Source organism: Semicossyphus pulcher, unplaced genomic scaffold (genome assembly GCF_022749685.1).
Source record: "Semicossyphus pulcher isolate SPU_LCO1_2020_fin unplaced genomic scaffold, fSemPul1.0.p SCAF_15, whole genome shotgun sequence".
NCBI lineage: Eukaryota > Metazoa > Chordata > Actinopteri > Labriformes > Labridae > Semicossyphus > Semicossyphus pulcher.
In genome coordinates this window covers 5,102,858-5,126,787 of record NW_027211659.1, presented here as the reverse complement: position 1 = coordinate 5,126,787, position 23,930 = coordinate 5,102,858, and the positions used below count along the sequence as shown (strand labels likewise).

At 43.3% G+C, this 23,930-nt stretch overlaps 1 protein-coding gene across 2 annotated transcripts; it reads right to left on the bottom strand.

Annotated features, from left to right (window-relative positions):
* Positions 1-951: 951 nt before the first annotated feature.
* On the bottom strand, positions 952-22,563 carry ankrd50l (ankyrin repeat domain 50-like). 2 transcript variants are annotated; one of them, XM_069663494.1, is made up of 4 exons: positions 22,390-22,563; positions 16,584-17,399; positions 5,687-5,904; positions 952-5,461 (listed from the first exon to the last, which is right to left on the bottom strand). In XM_069663494.1, exons 2-4 carry the CDS (start codon positions 17,009-17,011, stop codon positions 1,914-1,916), a joined length of 4,194 nt encoding a protein of 1,397 aa, XP_069519595.1. In that variant the 5' UTR covers positions 17,012-17,399; positions 22,390-22,563; the 3' UTR covers positions 952-1,913. The 2 variants fall into 2 exon arrangements, with proteins under 2 accessions (XP_069519595.1, XP_069519594.1); XM_069663493.1 differs by lacking the exon at positions 22,390-22,563 and adding an exon at positions 17,477-17,631.
* Between the last annotated feature and the right edge of the window lie 1,367 nt (positions 22,564-23,930).

Here is a 23,930-nt window from a genome sequence, read left to right as displayed (position 1 = left end):
GACAATATCTGTATCTTGTGCTCTTCAATAAGCTCTTTGGCACCTCATATCTGGGTTAGGTTTTGATCCATTCTATGTCGCTTTCTTCTTTCATAGAGCCTGCCGTCTTCTGTGAGCGCTTCTACTCAAACTATGTAAAACTCTCCTAATTAGGAAAATATTTGTTTGCATCCAACAACAGCTAACGTGCCAAATATTAGGACTTCTCTTGAATGTTTATTGGACAGACACAAAATACTTGTCAATTATATGTGGCTTGAAAAGCTTCTAGAAACATGTCAGGAAATGAGACGGGCCCTCGTTGAGTAAATACATATAATTAAAGTGGTAAAGAGTGAAGCTTGAGGCTGTAACGAGGGAAGACTGGCTTTCTGTACTGAAACACAAAATAAGTCATCACAGAGTTGGAGAAGATGTAACCAGCTTAGCTTTAAAATTGTTTTCAGAAAGTTAGAACATTCATGACACATTGCTATATGGAGAAAGACAGGCTCTATGCACTTCATATTAGCATGTAGCAGATTATAATGAACCTCTCAGGCACTAGACGTTTGTCTGGGCAAATATTGACTGAAGAGCTTACTGTACATGGGAAGCATATTTCATAAATCTAGTTCCCTTGGTTCAAATACATGAAATGTCTAACAAAGACAACAGAAACATGGAGGATAAAATAACTTGGATGTGGCTGGAAACTGTCCGAAAGCGCTCGGTTTAATAATCCCAGGCGACCACCAGCAGCCCACTGCCAGCCTTTTATCTCTGCTTGATGCCTCACATCAAACGAAACCCGTGACATTTTGTTTTAAAGTGCAGGAAACAAAACATTCACAAACGAGAAGAGTTTGGCAGTGTTTTCCATTTTAATGAATGAATCTAATTAAATATTAATTAAATGAAAAATGAAAAAGAACTACAAATTTCTTTTGAAAACATACAAGCTTGTTTGTTTGGAATAAACAACCCTCCCACATCCACCCTCAGTTTTTACGGTCCAACTTTCACTTTACTTTCTGTTTGCTCACAGACACGCGGTGGGTGAGCCAACGGGTTCAGTTAACTTGGCTGTCTTTTATAGTTTGTATCATAAACCCTGCACTGGGTCAGTCTTTGGAAGGCTTGCTTATCTGCAAACTAGTTTTGGTTGTCGGCAACAGGCCTGCGGGGAATGTAGGCCAGTTGATAGTAAACATCAAAGGCTTCAATAAATATCAAGGCCACAAGCTTAAAGCTCCTACACAAGGATGTTCGCTGCTAATAGTGATCTTTACTAGCAAAATATAATTTAAAACATATCTCAACCTAGAACTTTGAGTTCAATTATAGGCCGTGTTTTTCAGTGTAGAGTCCCCAGAACAATAGGAAAATAAATGAATTATTTATACTTTAAATGAATAACCACAATCTTGTCTGTGAAAGCCCTGCTGAACACACAAAGCGGAAAGGCAGGAATGTAAGCTTTGATGTCATTCAGTCCGTACTTCCTCTGTGTTTTTCTGAAGCTTGGAGTTAAGAAACAGATCACTTCATCTTTTATCTGCACCCAGAAGGTCATTGAAACCCTGTCAGAACCTCCTTGAACTGCAACAATGTTTTCACCCAAAAGAAAATATTCTTATTAGAATTCAAATTTCTGTAAATGTCGTAAATTTATGCCGGCAGAGACAGCTACTCTTTTTTTAAGATACCAGAAAATAGCCTATAACTAAGGCTGCAACAAAGAATTTAAAAAGATACCAGTCCTCACATTTGAGACAGTGGAACCAGGCAACTTTCTTGAAATTTCTTTCTCTAAATTTTTAAATTCTAAGACCGAATTGTTTCAGCACTGACCCAAATACTGTAACAAAGTAAAAAAAAAAACTTTTGGGAAAGAAGCGTAGCGATATCTTTGGTCCAGACTGGAGCAACAGTCAGAGGGGTGTCTCTCGCTTATATAAGGCTGCACTGGTGGGACCTTCAAACTGCAGTTTTATGGCCTGTTTCAGATTAAGCTGTGGATCTGTAGTTGTCATGGTTACCATAACATCCTCCGGCAAGGCACTGCAAGGTGAGACTGGGGTAAAACTGTAGCAGTTAGGTGACAAAATGTTCTTTTGGGGTATAGAATCCCAAGCGTCCCCTTGAAGTGGGCTTTGAAGCCTGTATGGGTAACCCAGAGGTGGACTCTCTCGGTTTTTAGCACCTACTGCAGGGTTGTCTTGCCCTGGCATTATCCCAAGGGAAGTCATGACTGATTGCCATTTACCACCAGCGCAAGTAGTCCTCTCACCTTTTATAAGGTTTGAGTTTTGTTTGTACATTTTGTCGTGATATACAAGTCCAGGCGCCAAACCTTTCTGAGGCAAGTCGCAGTTGTGCACCATGGCAGTGACTGTGCAAACAGAGGGAGGGCTGCCTTTGGGATACCTCTGGCTGCTTCCATGGAGGCTGCCCACGCCTGAGCTCCCTGGCGGTGGGAGGGTCGAGGGACGGCTACGACTGCGTGGCAGTGAGTGCTGTTGGATTTGCTGAATGAAGCTGAGGCTGTCAGCTGGAACTGTCTGAACCGTCGCAAGTGAGTGGCAAGTAGACGAGGTTTGGGAGCTCTGCATGGAGTGGAATCGTTCAGCAGTGGAGCCGGGAGAAGATATTGAAGATGAGGAGGTAGTGGCGGTGACTTCACCTCCATTACTATTTGAGATGCCTGAGGAGAAGATCTTGTTGGGTTTTATGGGGGAGAAAGTGTTCGTGGTCAACAGGCCCAGGTATGGTTTGGCTCCATAGCTCTCTAAAAGCCTGACAATGTTAAAGTGACCATGTTTCCCAGCCACTTTGACTGGACTACGGGCATATTTATCCATGTGATTGGGGTTTGCACCTCTTTCCAGAAGCATTGCAACAATGTTAGTATGCCCCTCCTGGGCAGCGATGCTCAGAGCTGTTGCCCTCTGGTGGCAAGCGAGGTCAATATTGACACCATTGGCTTCCAGGAGACGACGTCCTACTTCAGCATGTCCTGTCCAAGCCACTGAATGCATTGGTGGTCTCCCCTCTGTGTCCTGTGCATTGGTGTTTGCCCCATGCTTTAAAAGTAGGTCTACCATCTCAACACATCCCTGCCAGGAAGCCACATGAAGCGCTGTACGGCCCTCAGGGTCTTTGGACTCCAAGGGTACCCCACCTTTCTCTATAAGTAGAGTAGCCATTTCAAGACGACCCTCTAACACCAGTAGGTAGAGAAGAGGCCTTCCCTCTGCATCCCGGACATCAGTATCAGCACCTCGCCTCATAAGCAGATCTGCAACCTCAGAATGGCCCTCCAGGAGGGCAGCACTCAAGGCAGAATGTCCATCGTATGCCCTGTGGTCAATGGGAGAACGTCTATCCAACAACAGCCTGACAGTGCTCCAATGACCCTCCTGAGCAGCCAGTATAAGAGGAGTGCGTCCTTCAATGTCCATTTCTCCAACACGTGCCATGCTGCCTCGCTCTGTCAAGGCCGCACAAACAGCACGATGGCCTTCACATGCAGCAGCATGCAGTGGAGTCCAGCCAAGGTCATCTTTGTGGTTTTCATCCAGGCCTCGGTCCAGCAGGGCACGGACAACCTCAACACTGCCTCTCGCTGCTGCCAGGCAGAGAGCTGTCCTGCCTTCACAATCAATAGCGTCCACAGCTGCTCCCCAGAAAAGCAGCCGTGATACCGTCTTCATGTGGCCCATTGCTGCAGCCGCCAGCAGGGGAGTAACAGCAGCTGCAGCAGTGACATTGCCATCAGGGCCAGCAGTCTCATCTACGTCAGCACCAGCTTCTAATAAAAGCTCAACTACATCGTCATTGCCCTCATAGGCTGCCAGAAGCAATGGTGTCATTCCATCATGGTCTCTGTGGCCAGGATCTGCTCCACGCTCTAGCAACAAACTTGCTACTTCGCCATAACCTTTGACCCCTGCTGCTGTGGGGACACAGAGGGCAGCTACTGACAGAGCAGTTCGTCCATCTCCATCAGCTAGTTCAACTTTTGCATTGTGGTCCAGCAATATCTCCACAGCTTCATGATGTCCCATATAGGCTGCAGCAATGAGAGGCGTCCGGCCTTTGCTGTCAGCTTTGTCGACCTGTGCCCCATAGTCCAGCAGGGTCAGGACAATTTCTTCATGACCCCCCCACGCAGCAGCTCTGAGTGCAGTACGGCCCTCGCTGTCACATCCATCGACATCTGCTCCTGCATCCAGGAGAAGCTTGACAGCCTCACTGTGTCCTCCCCAAGCAGCAGAACGAAGGGCTGTCCAGCCTTCATTGTCAACATGCTCCATCATCCGCACTGCAGTTTCTGGCTCCTGACTCTTGGCCCACTCTAGGATTACGGATAAGACTCTGACATGACCCTGCCTGGAGGCTAAAGTCAGAGGTGTTTGACCATGAACATCATTATCCAGTAGATTAGATCCATTAGTAAGGAGAAGTTCAGCTACATTTGAAGAAGCCTCATGTGCTGCACTGGCAAGCAATGTCTGTCTCTCTTTAGAACCAATATGATTTACAGATAGCCCATTTTCTAGCAGCATTTTTACAGACACTTCCCCTTTAACTTGATGTAGTGAATTAGTTTCTTTTTCACCTAGACAATGAACTCCGACGTTTGGGTCACCGTCTGCAAAAAAGTCTGCAGAGACGAGTCCACTCCTCATAAACAGCTGAAGGACTTCCTGGCTGACCAGAACAGGATTGCTTGAGGATGTGGTGTGGGCACTACTGCCACCAGGAGATTGAACAGACACACCAGCCCACAGCATCCAAAGTGCCAATAACGAGGGGTTTTCTTTATGAATACCTGAGCAAACTAAATGTGTGGCCAGCTGGCAAGTCTCCTCAATTTCAAGGTGAGGTCCCTGCAAAGTCAGAGCCATGGCAAGCATGCTGTGACCTTCTGTTTTGCTACACAAGTACTTGTGTGTGCAATACTTAACATCTGTCAGCCACTCAGCAAAGCTTGCATGAAAAAGCAGTTTGGTGCCCCCAGGGCCATCGATCAGGAGAGGAGCCAGGGTTCGAAGCTTGTTTTGGAAGTCCTGGAGGCTGAGCAAAGTGTCATGTGTCCAGACTGCTGTGAACAGCTGCTGGGGCGTTAGGGGCATTGGGGCTGCCAACAGGACATTGAGGAGAGGTCGGACGTAGACAAAGAGCCCCCGGGGGAAGAGCCTTTGGCACAACCAAAGGTAGAGGCCATTGAGAGTCCCTGGGATGTCTCGGATCTCCCGGAGACCTACCAATGCACCTGCCACGCCATCCAGCACACGCTCAAGGAAGAGCACGCAGCCACCGCTCTTAATGTGCAGCAGATTCAGCATGTCAGCTGTGTCAGGGGTGAGCTGACGGCGAAGCGCTGCTTCTTCATCCAGCCGACAGAGGATGTATTGCTGCACGTCACGGACTGGCGGGGGCTTTCGTAGATCATCCAGACAGAGCTTACGAAAACCTACAACACAGGAAAAGATGCATGTTTTTTAACCCAGTTATAGTTTTGAACACTTCTCTTGCATTGACTTCCTACAAAATGTTTTTTGGGTTACAGGAAAATGTGAAGATAACTTGCAATAATCTTTTTTTCATTGTACCTCGGAACAAAAGGTCAAAATGAAGGATTATAAACAAATTGTGAACATTATGATTAAGAGGAAAATGGACAACAGGCAGCTGGTACCTGAGAACATCTTGCACACAGCCCTGTTGTGGCGGCGAACTGAGCAGACCAGCAGCAGCCAGCCAGGCAGTAGGTGTTGATTGGTGGCCAAGAGCTCCGCGATGGAGCTGCTCTTCCCACCTCCTTCGCTGCCTTCATATCCTACATCAAGAGAGTCCACTAACACCATCAGAGTCTGGGCAGGGGGAGGAAGGTCCAACAGGGGGCCCAACACTGCTCTGAGTACATGCAAGAATAAAGAGAGACATAAAAAGAAAGAGATGAAACTTAAGACAGCGATATAAAAAATGCACTCGAGGGCAGATACGAGAGATTAGAGTAACCCTTCCCTTTATACTGCCTGCAGTGTTATTCCATCGCAGATACAGAACACAACAAGTCAACCATTGCATATAAAATCAGTGACTCTGAATGAAATCATTCAATGTCTGTGCAGAAAGCTATTTTCCCATGACTGGAGGCAATTACACTTACAATACGGAAATGTTTTTTTTTCCATTTCATTAACTTTAGAATAAATTTTACCATATCGCTGAGGTTGTGTAAAAAACACTTTAAGTTCAAGACGGTATGAAGTAAACAACTTTATATATGTACTCAAATGACTTAACAAATTCTGTATTGCAACAACTTTCAGAATAGTAAACCTTACTCAAAACCCCGCTGATATTTAGCCGTTTAGCCTTCCTAATGACTAAAACCCAGACGTGGACAAGAAGTGTGTTACTCTCAGCAGAATGTTGTGTGTTCTTAGTTTTGTGAAAAACAATTTGATATGTTTGTTTTTAAATATTAATGTGTTTTAACACCATTAGGGCCCGATCAGACAGGACGCGCTTGAGCAGCTGGGGGCGGCTTTTTTGTCATTGTTTTCAATGAGAGGCTTTTTGCGCGCTGCTTTTGCTTTGCAGAGCGCCTCGCTTTTTTCCGCTCTGTGCGCCTCGCGTTTTTGAGGAAACGCTCCGAGCGCCTCGAGTTGAAAAAAGTTCAACTCAAAGCAGAAAAGCGCCCGACGTCGTGGGCGTTTTTTCTCATTGTCCAATCGGATTAAAGGAGAGGCGAGCCTTCTGTCAGTTTACAATGTAACGGTTCGGTTAATGACAGCTAATGATTCGGTGGTTGCCTTAACAACAGTAGGGGAAAAAAGCCGCCCCCAGCTGCTAAAACGCGCTCTGTCTGATTGGGATTTTACTTTCACAAAAAGGCAGTGCAGTGCGCCTCGCGTTTTACTCCTGCAAAACGCGTCCTGTCTGATCGGACCCTTAAGGTTTCTATTCCTCTTGAATATTGAGCATTGATTGTTGTAGCTTGTGGAGCAGATGCTAAACTTTGGATCTCTTTTCTGGTCAAACCAACACATTCTTCTTTAATCGGGAATATGGTTTAAGGTTTAAACCTAAACACTGGAATACAGCTGTGATAAGCCAACACAAATGCTAAGTATCGTATCTTCACCTGTGATTCAACATTAAATTATAATAAAAAACAGTTAAACAGTCATAAACTTTGCTCAACCCTCAATCAGTGCCTGGCATGTCCTTCAAAGAGCGCAGTCAGCACCAATCCTAATGTGATCTCACGGTGACTCAGGTTAATGGAACTTCTGAAATTTCCTGCTCCACCCTGGGCTAGCACACACACACACACACACACACACACACACACACACACAGTGTACACAGGTTATAAACACACACACACAATCCTAACATGCCCAAGCATACTTGCAACCTCTCCTTTTGAAGTCCTTCCCGAACCTTAAAACCCCTCACGGTGACATGCCTGAGCTTTGATCCTGCAAAACCCTTTACTTCTGACCATAACATCAAGGATCAAAATACTAACATTAATGAAAATTTCTGCATAAACTTTCACGCCGATTCAAAATCTGGCGGTTCAGAAACTTCTAGAAATGTAAAATAACACAATAAAAAAAAGGAAAAGTTTGTACATAATGCGGCAAAAAGAGTAACAACTGAACGAGGACCTGAACCCGGCTTTGGAGCACAGAGAGCAAAGGTTTTTTGGACTGCAGTTACAGCTGCAGGCTTTAAATCCTGAATCATGACCCAGGACCTGAGGCGAGTCTCTCTGAGGAGAATGAAATCCTGCAGTCAACATAAATTACAGAGCTGTCCAGATGAGATGTCCTCTTTGGCTGCAGTGAAAATATTCTACACAGAAAAAAAACCCCACCTTTAATAATAATAGTGTTATGGTAGCTGTAAAGTTATCCTTGTTATAACAGGAACCCATGTTCACCATGTGCTAACAAAGCAGTGGCAGACATGTGTTTAACCAAGGTCAGGAGAGGCGTCTTAAACAGTAGTTAATGGATTAACTACAAAGCATATAGTTGTAGGTCAAGAACTGTGACTATTCTGGCTGTTTTGATGATTGATTTGACTTCTATGGACCCTTTATAAAAAAAATGTTGCCCCCAGGATTTATTTGCCAGAGGGCTAAATTCAAGATGGCTGCCGGCGCCATCAGGAAAAATGTACTTTTGAACCAAAGCACCTAGAATTATGTACGAAGACACTTTTTCATATAAATCCAAGATGGCCGCCTCCCAGTTGAGTGAACACTTCTTTTAAACGGGAAAACATATTTTTATATATATCAAAATGATATATAATACACCAAGGTTTAAACAAATGGGACAGGCTATTCTGGGGGCTGTTGTCGTGGTTACTGTCAAATCAATCATCAAAACATCTTAGCCAGAGAATGGTCACGGAATTGAGATTCTTGACCTAACTTATATAGTGGTTACTGACGACATGTTTTAGCATCATCAACAATCAATCTTAGACAATATAAGAAGGTTGCTTTAACATAAAGAAGTTTTTGCCATGCTAGCGACAATGCCATAGGGACTGTCTACCAGTTTAGTCTATCAGATGGACTGCCATTAAATTTTCGTCATTCATGTTCCCCGGGGGTCGTACCCGTATATTCTCCAACTCAACCATGAGGTCTTAAAAAAAGTCTTGGTTAACAAACAAATAAATTAAAACAATATTACCAACAGCTTCTGTTGTACTTTGTGTTTAGTGCTAATTAACATTTTAGCATGTTTAGCTTTAAAAATGTTGTGACCGTCTGCCCTTGTGATTTAATATCGTTTAAACAATAGGAATAAGGTATTTATTGATCAATCCCCAATGACGTGTCGGATGTGCTGTTTTTGTTCGCTTCATTATAAAGAAAATGAGCCCATAAAGTTTACTGTCTCTGATTCTACATTCTAACAGTTTCAGGAACCACGTTTGTTGTACAAGGCCTGGTTTGATTTTGTGCTCTGCTTAACAGGGATCGTAACAAAAGACACATAAAGACGGGGCTCTTGTTTTGAAGGTGACAAACAGTGATTAACCTGTGACAGCAGTCTGGTACAAATGGGTCACTCAGGGGCTGAACTCAAGTCAATTACCCCCCAATAAACACCGGGTGTGTGTTTGCGTGTGTGCTGTCATTAGAGGTAATGTCTATGTTTAAGAGTGACCAGAAGGTCCTGTCACCTTTAGTCACCAAGCTGGTTATTTTCTTTAACCTGATTCTAAGAAAACCGAAAAACCTTTCATCTTCAGATAAAATCAGTTACAGAGAGAAAAGAAAAATGCAGCTTTCCAGCCTCAAAATCATCCACAGTTTTAGAGTTATTCTAAAAAAAGGTGTTTCTGCTGCTTATTAAGAGCAAAATAAGCAACATTTCCAATCTTGTGAAAGCAGACGACGATGCTGCCATGAAGGAAGCAGCTCCAGAAGTGTTTATAAAACACCAGGAAGAGGTTGTGTAACCTGTAAACACAGCCGTCATGTCAGAAATGAACACTTCACTTCACTGAACGCTGATGCAGGAGCTTGGAGGATTAACCAAACAGAAGTGGAACGAGTAATTAAAAGCAGCAGGGTCATTAACTTCAGGTGTCGACATGAATAGTAAAATATCAGAATCAGGATTAACATGCGCGTTGAATCCGAAACAAGAAGAGCTCCCCTTTTTGAGCTACCTTCAAAAAACTGACATGAATACATGCATCATGTACACACACAGAAAATTACCCATCAGCACCTCCTTTAAATGGTCAGTAAATTAATGCATTTATCCACACATAATGGATATTTTAACTAAGGTGCTACAGCATTTATTGGTAACACTGGGCGACATGACAGCTCCCTAAAAGTGAAGCCAAGCCCTCTCTATCGCCCCCTGCTGACTGGCTGCAGTACAGGTCATAAAGCCTGCCTCCTCCATGTTAACAGATGGGACATGAGTCAAACTATAAAATCAAAATACACGCCAAATACATTTTTCTCCAACATGGTTTCTGTCATTATATTTAGTTCTTATCATGCTGATTTATGTCCAAGTGTTCATTTTTCTGACAAGTTAAGTTGATTAAATGTTAAATGATTGACAGCTCTGTTGACAAATCCTTCAGCCGATCTGTTCCGGATTAGCAGAGTGGAGGAGGAACGGCGAGAGGAGACGTAACTAAAACAATCACTACAGTCAGTTAAGTTTCATATCTGTGAACATTAACCTCAGAGCAACTCAAGAAGCTGTTCTGCTGTTAAACACGCCGGCGTGCGGGATCTTTGCTGATTTTTTCCCGATAAGTTACGTGTGTGTTTTGGTTAGAGGAAGTGGCTACGGCGGCTCCACCTGCCGATCTCTACTGCGCAGCTCTGGCTCCAAATGACGTCACCATCATAAGATGGCAGCGCCTATCACAGGGACTATTTTGGCTTTAATGTCGTACAGTGAGAGCAGATGGAGACGCGTCAACAACATTTACATGTGTCAGGGTTTAACCCAGGATATGATTCAGCAGAGGTGGTAAGCCGCTATCACATCTCATCCCATGAATAATTAGTTCATAGATAACAGCCTAAAAGGAAGTGAGTCATCGCCATTAAATATTTGGTGTGTTTGCTCTTTTCCCCTGAAGGTTAATATAATTTATCATAAAAGATTTAAATTAGTTTGACGTAGGTGGAGTCTGTCTGTCTGGGCAACATGTTATAAAAACTATCTTTACTTTCATACTTTCATACAATCAATAAAAGGTTTGAAAAAAGGTCAAATTCAATCTATAGTTTCAAATTTTAAGGTGACATCTTCAATTTTCTACTTTTGTGCAAACAAAAACTCAAAAATATTCTATTTACAATGATATAGCACACAAAGGTGTTGTTTTTTTGGCTCTATATAGTGAATTTAAATACATTTCTTTTGATAAATTACATGTTTTAGGTCTAACTCTTGTGTTTGAGGGATATAAAACAACACAGGAGAGTCACACTAAGATAGTGTTCTTTAGTCATAGAGGTTTATATCAGCCTAGTTTCCTCTTCTGCAGAACTAACAGACCAAGCCTTAACGTGTGTGAATCATGTCATCACCGTAACACATTATCTAACACAGTTGACTTTTATTATCGTGCATTTCCTGTAATTAAAAGCAGGACTAAAACCCGCCGTGGGTGAGCGAGATACATCTAGGTTACAACAGGATTATCATACCTCTGTGCGCTTTAGTCATCCGATTAAAGCGACACTCCCTCACTGGCACACTTTCCGTTCTGCGGAGGAGGGAGTGTAATGAACCTTGTATTACTGCTTAAGGTATTTACGCCTCATTCAGCCCACACAGTCCCGGACACAGGCCTGTCGGTGACCTCTGACCCTGAGCTTTAATTGGACATGTAGAAGGGAGCGTGCCAGATTCAGACATCCCACAATTAGGATGTTTTTCATGTGTTGCCTTTTCTTGTATCCTGGCTGAACTCTTCTTCTGCATATTTCCCTTCCCTTTGCTACTGAGCTAAATGAGCAAGGTTTAATTAGAAAACTAGACTTTCGCAGCTCTTATGTTCACAGTCGGGATGATCTAAAGTGAAACTCCTTTTATTAGTAACACTGCACTTTTTTTAACTTAAAAAGGAAGACTTTAAACTTAAGTGCCCAGGCCAAGATAAACAGCAACAACACTGATCTTCAGACCACAGACACAACATTAAACTAAACATAACTCCAACAGTTTGAGGTTTAAAAGTAAAGTGGGTGTACCATACGACTTACTCAGTCTGGATTAGGGTTATCTCTTACTTCAACACTGTAATTGTTCTCTCTTCTTCACCTTATGAAGTTAGAATTCACAATCTACTTTAATCTGATCACTTTGCTTTGCTTTAGTCCCCCCAACACACCTGCACCTCTGCTCTCTGCACAGCTGTTGGCCCCGCCCCCTCTCTGTCTGCTGTGTTGACTGTCTTCATCAGCAGTCTGTTTGATTAAGTCACAAAAGTTAAATATTTTCTCTCCGGTTCAGTTCTCACAGCACGTGAGCCGCGTGTGCACAAGGGACGTTATTCATGACTTAGCGATCCAAACGATCGATTGTTACCAAATGACATCTTCACCTCAGCTTTACAGACAGCGACAATCAATGCATTTATATAGGGACACACAGAGATACACAATAGGATTGTTTACATTCCGAAACACAACTGCATATGACTGTGTACGGACAGAGAGCGTCTGATGTCGGACCCTCTTTTGCCGTTAGAACACTGAGTCAGGAGTAAACTGACACACTTACTTGGTTGCCACGACTTCACGTGTCGTGGCAACCAATGAACCAATGGAGCAGAAATCTCTGTGGAATCGTTTAATTGCAACTTTGTGACACGTTACAGAAATCTGAAGCAGCGGCGGCAATCATTCTGGCCCACACGCTCCAGCTGGCCGTCAATGATGGTTTAAAGGCTGTACCTAACCTAGAGTGCATCGTGGGAGCGGCCACGACAGCGCCCTATCCATGCAGGCTCTCCACCTGAAGCAGGATCAGATGGCCCTGTCAAAGCACATGCAATTGAAAGCCCATCCTCCTTTGTTGTGAAGAAAGCCTTCACTAGGGTTGGGATGGTTGATGACGATGCAATCATCTAAAGACGCCCTCTACCAACCATTGTTGGTATTCAAAAGTCGCTTAGCCGACTTCTCTGACAGTCAGCAGAGCAGAGAGCGACGGAGCACCCAACGGACATGAGGGAGGCTGTCCTGTCTCAGTATGTTCTCTGCCTTCATCACAGTCAGTTTGTGGTTTGGGGTCATTTCTAGACTGGTTGGTAAATCTATTTGTTTGGTTTGCCAAAAACAATTCAGGCTGTCGGGCTATTGCTTTATTTCTCTGTGTACAACAACGCAGCCTGCACTGACAACGTCACATCCCCACCCTAATGCCATTGCCAAACCTGAGCCCTAACCAATGTCTTATAATCATAAGACCCTGGCAACATCGAAATGACCACTTTAGGCCTTGTGTCCACATAGCGCCTTTTTCTGAGTCTTTTTGCAATTGTTCCCCATGAGGACAGAGCGTATGCAGCTGCATGCAGCCGCTCCGAGCGCTTCGAGTTGAAATTCTCTCAAATTTTCAGAAAGGCGCTGCTGTCGTCACCGCCGCTTTTTTTCAGGCAACCTATCAGATGAGGCGCCACTCGTCACCCTGGTTACCACCAAACATGGAGGAGCAACTTGTTCTGGCCGTTTCTGTCCACCCGGAGCTGTACAATATGACAAACAAACAGAATCGCAACAGAGACCGAAAAGACCGTTTGTGGGAGCAGATCGGCTGGACACTAAACGTTGCTCGGAAGTGTTGAGCTTTTATCGCCCAACGCTTGTTGTTAGCTGTGTTTTAAGTTAAACCTATTGTTGTCATAGAAACAAAGAAAAGGGCGCGGGGGCCTTAGGTGCACAGAAATAAAGTCTATTGAATGACCTGTCAGTCCTTATGACTCATATGATATTCTTGCTACTTTTGTAATAAGCTGGTGTGAATATAAAGTGTACCTGAACAAAGAGGCAGAAACAGATCTTTTTCCCATGTGAAGTTTGCCACACTACAGGTGTGAAACAATGACACATCGAGTTGTCTTTTCAGGTTTGACTTAGATCCAAAAAAGGACCTACTTTTTGAACTTTACATCTAACCGTTGAATGTTTCGAGCAATGGGAGCAGCGCCCCATAAAAGTTCACGGAACAGTTAATGATGTGCTGACTACAGGCAGCTACCAGCCTGTTCAAGGCTCACGTCCCATGTGCTCCCTTTCACTGCCAGTTCAAGCCCGTGTTTCATCAGTTTGTCGACGGCTGTTCTCACATGGCAGACTCCGCCTGCAGCCACTTTCTCTCACAAGAGCTCCGAAACACAAGCAGCTGCTGGATGTGAGCCAGCCGGAGGGGAATGTGGAATCCAGCTCGGTACTTCACACCAGAGGAGAGCAAACACAGGAGGAGTGTAAAAGCTCCGGCTCATCGCAGAGCAAACACACCAGGAGAGAGTGAAAAAGTTGTGGAGAGGAGGACGACCTCGCTGACTGGTGCAGAGACGGTCACTGGGGTACTGGAGGCATTTTTCACCTCTTTGTTCTTTTTTCCCCCGTCTGAAAGGATGTTGTGTCGTAAATAACACTGTAGCATTCATTCACACTGGAGGCCCATTGTGTGTGCTGTGAATGGGCGGCATTATGAGACGAGAAATAAATATAAGACGAGGAAGAATGGCTGCTGCTGCCGTCTTTTTCCTGTGACTGCCGTGGCCTCTCTTTGCTTCTGAGACAGGTTTACATTTTACAGGCTTTGAAACTGTCTTTGTGTGTAGACAGTACAAACACCTGCAGAGAATCGCCTCTATTTAGAGAAAAATAGGCGCTGGCATAAAGCTTTTATGGATCTTTTTCCCAGAACATAAGTGACAGCAGCTTTTCTATGCAGCTTTGGGATCTTTTTATGCATTCATGTTAAATAACAGGGTTGCTGATATTGCAGCTAGGGCTGCAAATAACTGACAGAATTGTGTGACTTTAAAAAAACACAAAAACAAAGACAGGCTCCAAGTTTAACACTGAAACCGCCAAAGGGTAAAATTTAGGGTAAAGGGTACAATTTACCCGCACCTGTCTTGATTGTATGTAACTTTTTTTTCAGGAAATATTGAAGCCCCCCAGTCTTTGACTTTTCCTAAATGTGTGTTCAGTAGCGCCCCCTATTGTTAAAAAATGTCAACATAAAGACAGATTTTAAAAATGGCCATTTATACCTATAACCGCAAGCGGGTCAAATTTACCCATATATAGAACGTCGTCGTGTTCGAGCTGTTCATTCCGCGCGTCTAGATTGATACATTGTATGTTGCTATGGCAACGCCTTTTTTTTTCTACTACTGTGTGTCATCAAGTCATAAACTCCAATTCCACATGGATAAGAGGAAGAGATGCATGAGTGTAAATCAGGCCTTAGATTGACTCAGTGCCTCGAGTGAAGGTGAGTCGGAAGGTGCGGAGGTCTCTGGACTGTATGCTGGTTTTTGTTTCATTGTTATATATTTCATTGTCATGCTGTCATACTGTACGCTGCATAAAGACACCACATCTAACATTTCATTAAACAACTTTGTGTTGTAAAATGATTAATAAATGAACCTTGTACATTGAAAATCAATACAATCTAATAACGGGTACATTTTCAGATTTTTTGCGGTTTAAGGTGAACTGTGACCCCGGGCGGTTCTAGTACGCGACGATGCAAATTCTAAAACATATACAAAAGTCCTAAACAATTACAACGACAGAAACAAATAACAAAATAAGTGCTGCAAAAGGGCAGAGAAAAAAAAGCAGTCAAAAACCCACAAACCCCCCCAAAGAATTCAACAGAAAAATGCTGCATTTCCACTCATCACAACAGGAGTGCTCCAGGCCTGTAGGGGGCGCTAACTGAAACTAGATTTGTTGAAATGTATTTACTTTACTGACTTTCCTGTGGGACTTACCCAGAGTTCATAGCCAACTTGGTGACGCGATTGTCCAGACTCCCTCTAAATGTAAACAAATGTTTGTATATGAAGTAGTATTCAACACAGAGCGTGGACGCTGACGGGAACCGCAAATACGTTTATCTGTAAGTGACAACAGTTAAATATTCAAAATGATTAATAATAATGCCTTTCTGGCTTTTGATAGTTTGTTAAAATATGTAAACACTGTAATGTGACACACAAATACACGCTGGAGGTCGGCTTTTTTTCTTATTAGATTCAATGGCCCATCTGGTTTCCAGGCAACGTGTGATGCCATGACAGTGCGTCCCATTCCTCATTTTTATGCAGCCCACAAACCCTCACGGACTCACGCACTGCACACCTGTGCTAAGGCTTTAGGGTGGAGAGTCGGACTGGGACCATACATGAAGTCTCTCTCTCTCAATGAAAATAAAGCGGTTACAATTAGCGCCCCCTACAGGCCTGGAGCACTTCTGTTGTGATGACTGGATGTGCAGCGTTATTTTTTAATTCACTTTCTGGGTTTCGTGTTTTTGACTTTGCATCGTTTCTGTTCCGGCTTTTTTTGTCAGCCACCGTATTTTACCTATGTTGTGTAGCATTTAAGCGTTCACTTTAAGGCTTCCTAAATGTGTCTTTGCTCTCAAATCAAACCCACATTTGTTTTATCACGTCTAAGATGATAACAAACACTCACACAATCTCATGTTTAAACTGGCCGTTTACAAAACAAATAGAGCCTTGTAGCACAGGTTTCACTTCACTGCTAAACCTCTTGTTTTCCTGCTGACACATGTTGGATTGACCTTTGTTCAGCTGCTTTAGCTTCCATCAATACATTGGCTGTGTAGAGCTGGGTATGAGCCACACTATTAAACATGCACACACATGCAGAGCGCCTGGATGGGTTTCATGCTACATCACTTTTCTCTCTCATTTGGCAACCTTGAAATTTCCCTAGAAATCAACCCACCTCAGACTAAGCGAGACCATCAGTCAGTCAGCAATGAGATGTTTAGAGCAAAAAATGTGATACAAACCTTTTGAAGGTGTCATCAGGGTCTCTCTGACAGGTGAGCGGCACCAGACTAGAGGACACAGATGGGTTGCTGAGGATCTCTTCGTACCCCGGAGAGAGGAGAGGCGAGGCCCTCAGCTGCTCCACCAGGCCCAGGACGAACCTCCACAGCACCGTGCTCCTCTGGTCCTCCCTGTGGCAGAAGTGGGAGGCAAGGCAGCGCGATGCCAGCCCGGCCGCCTGCCCTGCCTTTGAGGTGGGCCACACCACCTCGGTGCACAAGGCTGTCTTCCCTGCACCTGGTCCCCCCATCACCAGCAGCCCCGGCGGGTGACCTGGCACGGAGCGGGTGTCCAGGCAGCGCTGCAGCTTGTCCAGGGCCCATTCCCGGCAGTAGAAACGCCGGCCCTGGAGCAAGCTGGAGCTGCTGCCAAATCCACTGCTGCTCATTTGCTCCTGGGGGTCAACTCACTGCTCTGAACTCCATGTCCCATGCTCCTCCAGAATTATTCTTTCACTCCGACTTTAAATTAGAGCTGCAGCTGGTGACACTTCTGGCTCGTGACAGCTCTGGTATGTCCTCACGCTGTGAGCTTCTGAAAGTGTTGCATCAGGCGATCGTTATCAGGAGCCTGCAGGTCTTAAGGGGTAATTTTGACAAGAGGAGAAGTTAAAGAAACGTTAAACAGCTAATGATTCCCCTCTTCATTTCCATTATTCAGACTTGTCTTCATTTTTGAGTTGCTCGCTGTTAGAGCGCCAAATCGAAGCAGAGAATCCATGGTTACCACCGCTCGTCATGCTTCTCCTTCAGTCCATGGAGCTGCTCAGTCAGAATCTGAAGAGGGAAGAGGAATGAGTCAAGAGAGGAACTGACAGCATGTTTCTCACAGATAAAATGACACAGTGTCTCACCCCTCCCCTGACTGAGTCGTCCTCCGTCTCCCAATTACAGCTACACTCTTCTCTCCTCTCAGTTTCTGTCCTGGTTTCTCTCAAGATTTCAACGAGTGGATCCCGGCTCTGAGCTGAAATTCCCTTTTCCTTTCTCACGCTCCCTCCAGCCTCACACCTCCCTCTCTCTGTCGCTCCGTCTCGCATGCTCTCCGGTTTTTCTTGTTTTGTTTTTTGTCTCCTCCCCCTCTCGGTGGCATGTCGGGGCATGCACAGGGGAGCAGAGAGAGGGAGGAGAGGAGAGAGGGAGGACTCATGGCCGGGAGCAGTTTCTTCAGCTGACAGGGGGGAGGGATTACCTGGGGTCAAGGTTCAGTCACAGGGCAATGCTGCACCTGAAGCTTTAGTTTGTATCCTGGGACACACTGACTACCTCTACCTGTACATGAACTACGCTGCTATGATCTGTGGAGTCCACACAGACAGTTTCTGCTGCTGCTTGTTTTTGTGTCATACATATAATCTATAGCGAAAGGTGTTATATTGCTTGTATGACGTCAGTGGAAGCGTCAACAGATCATTTTCACAGTCTATCTTTGCCAGGAACCTCATGCTGCACGCTGAAAAAATAGGTGAGAATTTTGCTGAATTTCTGGATGATGTGTCACCAGCACTTTGTCCGCTAACTCGCAGGGTCGGAGGGGCCGCGCTCGCTGCAAACAAGAACGCCAAATTGAAAAGGATGAGGTTCTGCAAAGACACGCAGTAGAGGTGTTTTGTACACACACAAAAGTCACATCCTTCTACTGAAGTTTTCTTTCATGAAAGTAACATGTCATCCTCTGAGGGTTCATGAGATTGCATCACAACATGACTCTTTATAAAAAAAAATGTCTGACCAACCGTAAAATTCGGTGTGTAAGACGCACTTTTAATACTTTTCATTTCATTTTTTTCATGAAAGTCTAGTCCCCCTGGAACAATTTAAAGCCCTGTTAAAAGTCCATGTTTCTGCTTCACTTGAGCCGGTCTGAGTCCTCTCCTTGTGTATTTGATTGTATTTCTTGTTTGTTATTTTTATCTGAACTGTAACCGGTATGCTGTCTTGGCAGGTCTTCCTTGGAAAAGCGATTTTATCTCAGGGGACTTCCTGGTTAAATAAAGGTTAAATAAATAAAGTAAAATTTAAAAAGTGGGCTGCGTCCTTTATACCGGTGCAACCAGTATACCTGTATAAAATGCAGAGGTGTGTTGTGGTGTTTTACCCAGACGATGGCGCTATAATCAAGCTAAAGTTATAGGGTGTTAAGTGGTGACGTCACACCTCCGCATTTAACTGTTTCCGGCTATAAGCCACTTCAACGTCTCCTATTCACAATATGCAGCAGTGCTGTTTTGTGTTTTCGCTTCAATTTTGTCACAGACGTGCGCCGTCATGATCGCCATTGCAGCCGCCACCCTCACAACAATCAACATTACTGTGGGCTGCCAGCTACCGCTAGCTACAGCACCACTAGCTAGTAGGATTGCAAACTCAACAAGGCGAAAACAGATGGTAGACTTTAATTTGTGTGTGTTTTGAATGCGTTTTAAATTGAAATAAATTGTAATTGTGTTGAGATAATGTGTATACACGTTTTTATTAAAGCTCCTGTGAGGAGTTTTTCACTGGTCATAAAACAGACTGAAATGTATTCTAATGACTCTATATGAGCTACAAAAGCAAACCAGGCCATCAGCGACAAGATTGATTATTTCTATATAGTTATTTTTAATGCCTGAAACTGCTGGCGGGGGTAGGTGTCAGACGCTGCCTTTGTTGACATTTTCCAGGGCAGAAATTTAAAGTGAGTGATACATATGACTGTTAAAGAAAGCGGGTTTTTTTGTTAAAATCCCCCTCTTAAGCATGTACAGGACAAAATCAGCAACGAGATAAGAGGTACGGCTTTGTCCACAGGGGGCGCCACAAACCGAGAGTTCCTCTCAGGAGCTTTAATAAATAGCTACAGAAAACATTTTCTCTCTGGGACTCCCCAAAAACAGTCTTTTATTCCGGTGCGACTTATATTCCAGATTTTACGGTAACTCTAGATAAAATATTCATGTTGACTTGACATAATTAGTCAATAAAATCAGCAGTTAAAAAGGGGGAAAAGATATGTGGTTCCTGATTTAATGTGTTTAACATCTTTTTTCATTAAATATTTTTGAGTTTCGAGATGATCAAAAAGATGGAGCAACAAAAAACGACTTTGGATGGGCTGTAATGAGTGTAATTCATAATTTACCATCATCTGAGTCGTAAATTATTTAAAGAAAAGCATTTTTTGCAGCCCTACTTATGAAAAAGTTTTTCCTCTGCTGAGGAGGTTATTTTGTCTGTGTTGTTTATTTCTTTATAAGTGTGATCATTAAAACTACTGACCCAATTTTCATGAAGAAACCACTGAAGTGGCACCAGATCCGAGTCATGTACACCCAGTAACATTTACAGATTAGGAGACATTTCCAAACATATCAAGCGCTTGTATTTGCAGATTTGCACATAATAGAGGACTGGACTGTAGGCGGAGGTCTGTGCTCTCTGGGTGCCTGCGGTTTGCATTTATTTGAGGCTTTTTTGTTTTAATTTTTTACCCAAGTGATTTTAAAGTGATACCAAATTTTAAATAATATAATAATTTGAATAATTTACAGGATGTGATAAAAGCGAGCAGGATGAAACCCAGCACCGCTCAGCTCGCCGGGAATAAAAATGAGAACAGAAAAGAAGAAAGGACGAACGAGACGCTTGACCTCTTATGAAAAACTTTTAAGGAATCCAGACGAGGAATCTCGAAGGCTTCTGTGACAAAGTGAACACGGCGGTGAGAGAGCACACTGCTCTGCGTTTCAAGCCAATGACTCAACCAACACCAGCTACATCTGTCAGGTTATAACTGACATTAGCTGGAAAAAGCCTCGCTGCTGTGCATGTTAGGTAAAACATGATCAGCTGGGGACTGCATGATTCAGCGTGGTAACATGAATCATAATAAGTGAACAGGCAGCTTTCTTAGAAGCTAATGCATTTTAAGAATATGACTTCACCACTTGCTACACAATCAGTGGACAAGTGCCAGAAACTAAATAAAGAGCTGGGAAATGAAGATTTGTTGTTTCAGCAGGACACTGAAGACAGCGGTGACGACAGCTGACACAGAGAAGTGAAGTTGTCCACATTCTTGTCATTACTTGTGGTATTTACAAAGCCTTCTAAACCGGGCATGTAGCCTGAAGGGACGCTGCTGCAGCAACCCAAGCCAGGAGGAGCGTCTTTAAAGCGCTTCACTGACATGCTGTTTATGCAGAAGCCGAGTCGAGTCATGCCAATTAGTTTACATAGCTGAAAGTGTTGCGGTCATAGCAGGGCAATCATCAGATGTCTGCCCATCCCCAGACTCTACCTGGTCCTCACAGCACCAACATTTAATATTTATTTAGACTTCTAGAGGCTACTTTGCGACAGTTTTCCTATTATGTCTGAAAGGCCAGACAAAGAAGAGTTGAATGTCACTTAAAGCTCCTGTGAGGAACTTCAAGTGTGAGCTGATTTTGGCGCCCCCTGTGGACAAAGCCGTACCTCTGATCTCTTTGCTGATTTTGTCCTGTACGTGCTTAAGTGGTGGTTTTTAACAAAAGAAACTCATCCAGCTTTCTTTAACAGTCATATGTATCACTCACTTTAAACAAAGGCAGCGTGCAGTTACTCGCTTCGTCTGATACCTACCCCCGCCCGCCCACCTGCCCGCCCGCCGCCAGCGGTTTCAGACATTAAAAATAACTATATAGAAATAATAAATCTTGTTGCTGATGGTCTTGTTTGCTTTTGTAGGTCGTATATAGTCCTCAGAATTCATTTCAGTCTGTTTCATAACCAGCAAAAAACTTCTCACAGGAGCTTTAAGAGACATAATGATAACATAATAGTCATTTTTAAAATGTACACATTCACTCGGCAAGATAAGAAAAGTATGTTGTATGTAATATTTTCCTTCAAATAAAACTGTAATATTCATACGACTTAGACAGGCTTGGACGATGAGATTCAGCCCCTCCTCGCATGACTGCTGCTGAGCAACCGCTGCAAATAGCAACCTTGCTGTCCCTTTCTGAAACTTTGATAAACTGCCACACCGCAAACATCTGACAGAAGAGGCGCCAGGCAGTGTGCCGGGTTAATGTCGTAGCATTGTGCCAAGCTGTTTTAGAGGATCATCGAGCATTTAGGCAAAATCAAAGCTTTGTTCTATCGGTGGAAAATATTGGCAGAGAAATTACATATCTGCCAGTGAGACATTTACAAGCCATAATCTGCAGATGCCGATAACGTGCCGATAATATCATTTTTGTGAACTGCAAAGACGTCTTTTGCTAAAACTGTTGAACTTTTTCTTTACAACATTTTAGTTCTTTGTTCAACAATTTACATGTTTAGGCTACATTGCAGTTAAAGGGTGTAGGCTACAGTGAGCGACAATTCCTATGAAATGCATTGAGGAAAAAATACAAGCAACTATAACATCAATAAGGTCACTCTAAATTTGGCCTACTTACTGTAACCTCCGTAAACATGACATCAGCTCCTTCACATTTGTCTTACTGTCTGAATCTACAAGTGACCCGCTGCAGCCTGTCATCTCTGCACCTGTCTGCCTCGACGACAACTATGTAACGATATTTCCCGGCAGGTGTAGCCAATGAAACCCCCAATTTACGTGCAAATGTGAGTTTTAACTGACCTTGTTAAACAGACGCTGTGGTCGACGCCATTATAAACAAAAACGTGAAGATAGTTTCTTTCCGGAAAAGCCCCTAAAGTCACAGACACCGTTTATTTCCCCCCCAAAAATACCGCAACTGAGTTTTAAATCCAGCAAAGATGATCTTACCTGTCAGAACCGCTCTCCATCTCCGTCCCCCTCCTTCCTCCTTGGCTCTCCTTTAACCGACAAACCGCCGTACTTCACCGGATTTAATCACGTGCGTTCACTCCCACAGTCCTCCATAACATCACGTTAAAGGTAAACTTATTATGTCTGGTGAAGATGTCCTGCATGTTTCAAGGACTGTCTCTCTGTGGGTCTGCTCTCTCTGCTTCCTTCCTTGCACGCGCTCAAAGAGGATGTTAGAGAGAGAAAAAAAACTGTGTTACAAGGACATCCTCTGCAGGGCTGCTTTCACACACGTTAGACTGGAGCGATATTTGTCTTAGTTTCACTCTCAGAGGATGAATATTGAAACCAGTTAACGCCTTTAAAAAAACAAAGATGGTTAACATATTAGGATTGGCAAAAAATAGAAATAGCCTATTTATGGATAATCAAAGAACACATTATCCAACAGAAATCGATTAATGGTCCCTTTTCATATCTTGTTTTCTGTAATTGTACGCAGATCTATGTCTTGTGATTTATGTCATATTTTGGACTTTTTATTTAGGCTAATAGTTTTGCCATATTTAGTAAAAATTTAAATAAGTCCAAATTTTAAATTTAGTCCTCCTGTGAGGAACTTTCGGTTTGTGTTGATTTTGGCGCCCCCTGTGGAGAAAGCCGTACCTCTTATCTCTCTTCTTATTTTGTCCTGTACGTGCTTCAGTGGTGTTTTTTTAACAAAAAATCACAAGTCACAAGTATCACTCACTTTAAATTTTTGCCCTGGAAAATGTAAACAAAGGCAGCGTGCAGTTAATCGCTTCTTCTGACACCTACCCCCCACCAGCAGTTTAAGGCATTAAAAATAACAACATAGAAATAATCAATCTTGTCGCTGAAGGTCTGATTTGGTTTTGTAGCTCATATAGAGTCATCAGAATTAATTTCAGTCTGTTTCATGACCAGCGAAAAAAAATCTTCACAGGAGCTTTAAGCTAAGTCAGAATTTAGATATAAAACATCCAAATTATAAAACAGAATATTAAAAGTTTGAGGTAGAAAGTAAATTTTAGCTTTAAGTACAAAATAACTATGAGATACTTTGCGAAAAAATATATATAGTAAAAAATATGATTTTTTTCTAGAGATTGGAACTGGCTTATTAAAACTAAAAGCTAATCATATTTCTAATTTACGTCATGACCTTTCTGTGACGTCAGTGATGATTACCGTTTAACTTTTTTGCACGATTTGATTGGTTGGTTTATATAATCTGTAATCGATTCACTTGCAGGATAATTTCAATGCCGTTAACTTGTTCTAACAGTTTCTAGTCAAGCGCCAAATTCTCCAACAGACTCAAAAAAAGTTCTGGCGTTCTTCGAGGATAATGATGATGAAGACGACAGTTTAAACCAAGACTGTATAAAAAGATGGACGACCTGACAGCTCCCCAAACCCTCTCTATCGCCCCCTGCTGGCTGGCTGCAGTATAGGTCATAAAGCCCTGTCTCCTCCATGTTAACAGATGGGACATGAGTCAAACTATAAAATCG

Coding starts and splice junctions, on each gene's coding strand:
- ankrd50l (XM_069663494.1), bottom strand. CDS start 17,011: ATGAGCAGCAGTGGATTTGGCAGCAGCTCCAGCTTGCTCCAGGGCCGG. Junction 5,905..16,583: donor CCTGATGACACCTTCAAAAG/GTTTGTATCACA, acceptor GCATGTACTCAG/AGCAGTGTTGGGCCCCCTGT. Junction 5,462..5,686: donor TGTGTGCAAGATGTTCTCAG/GTACCAGCTGCC, acceptor CCTGTGTTGTAG/GTTTTCGTAAGCTCTGTCTG.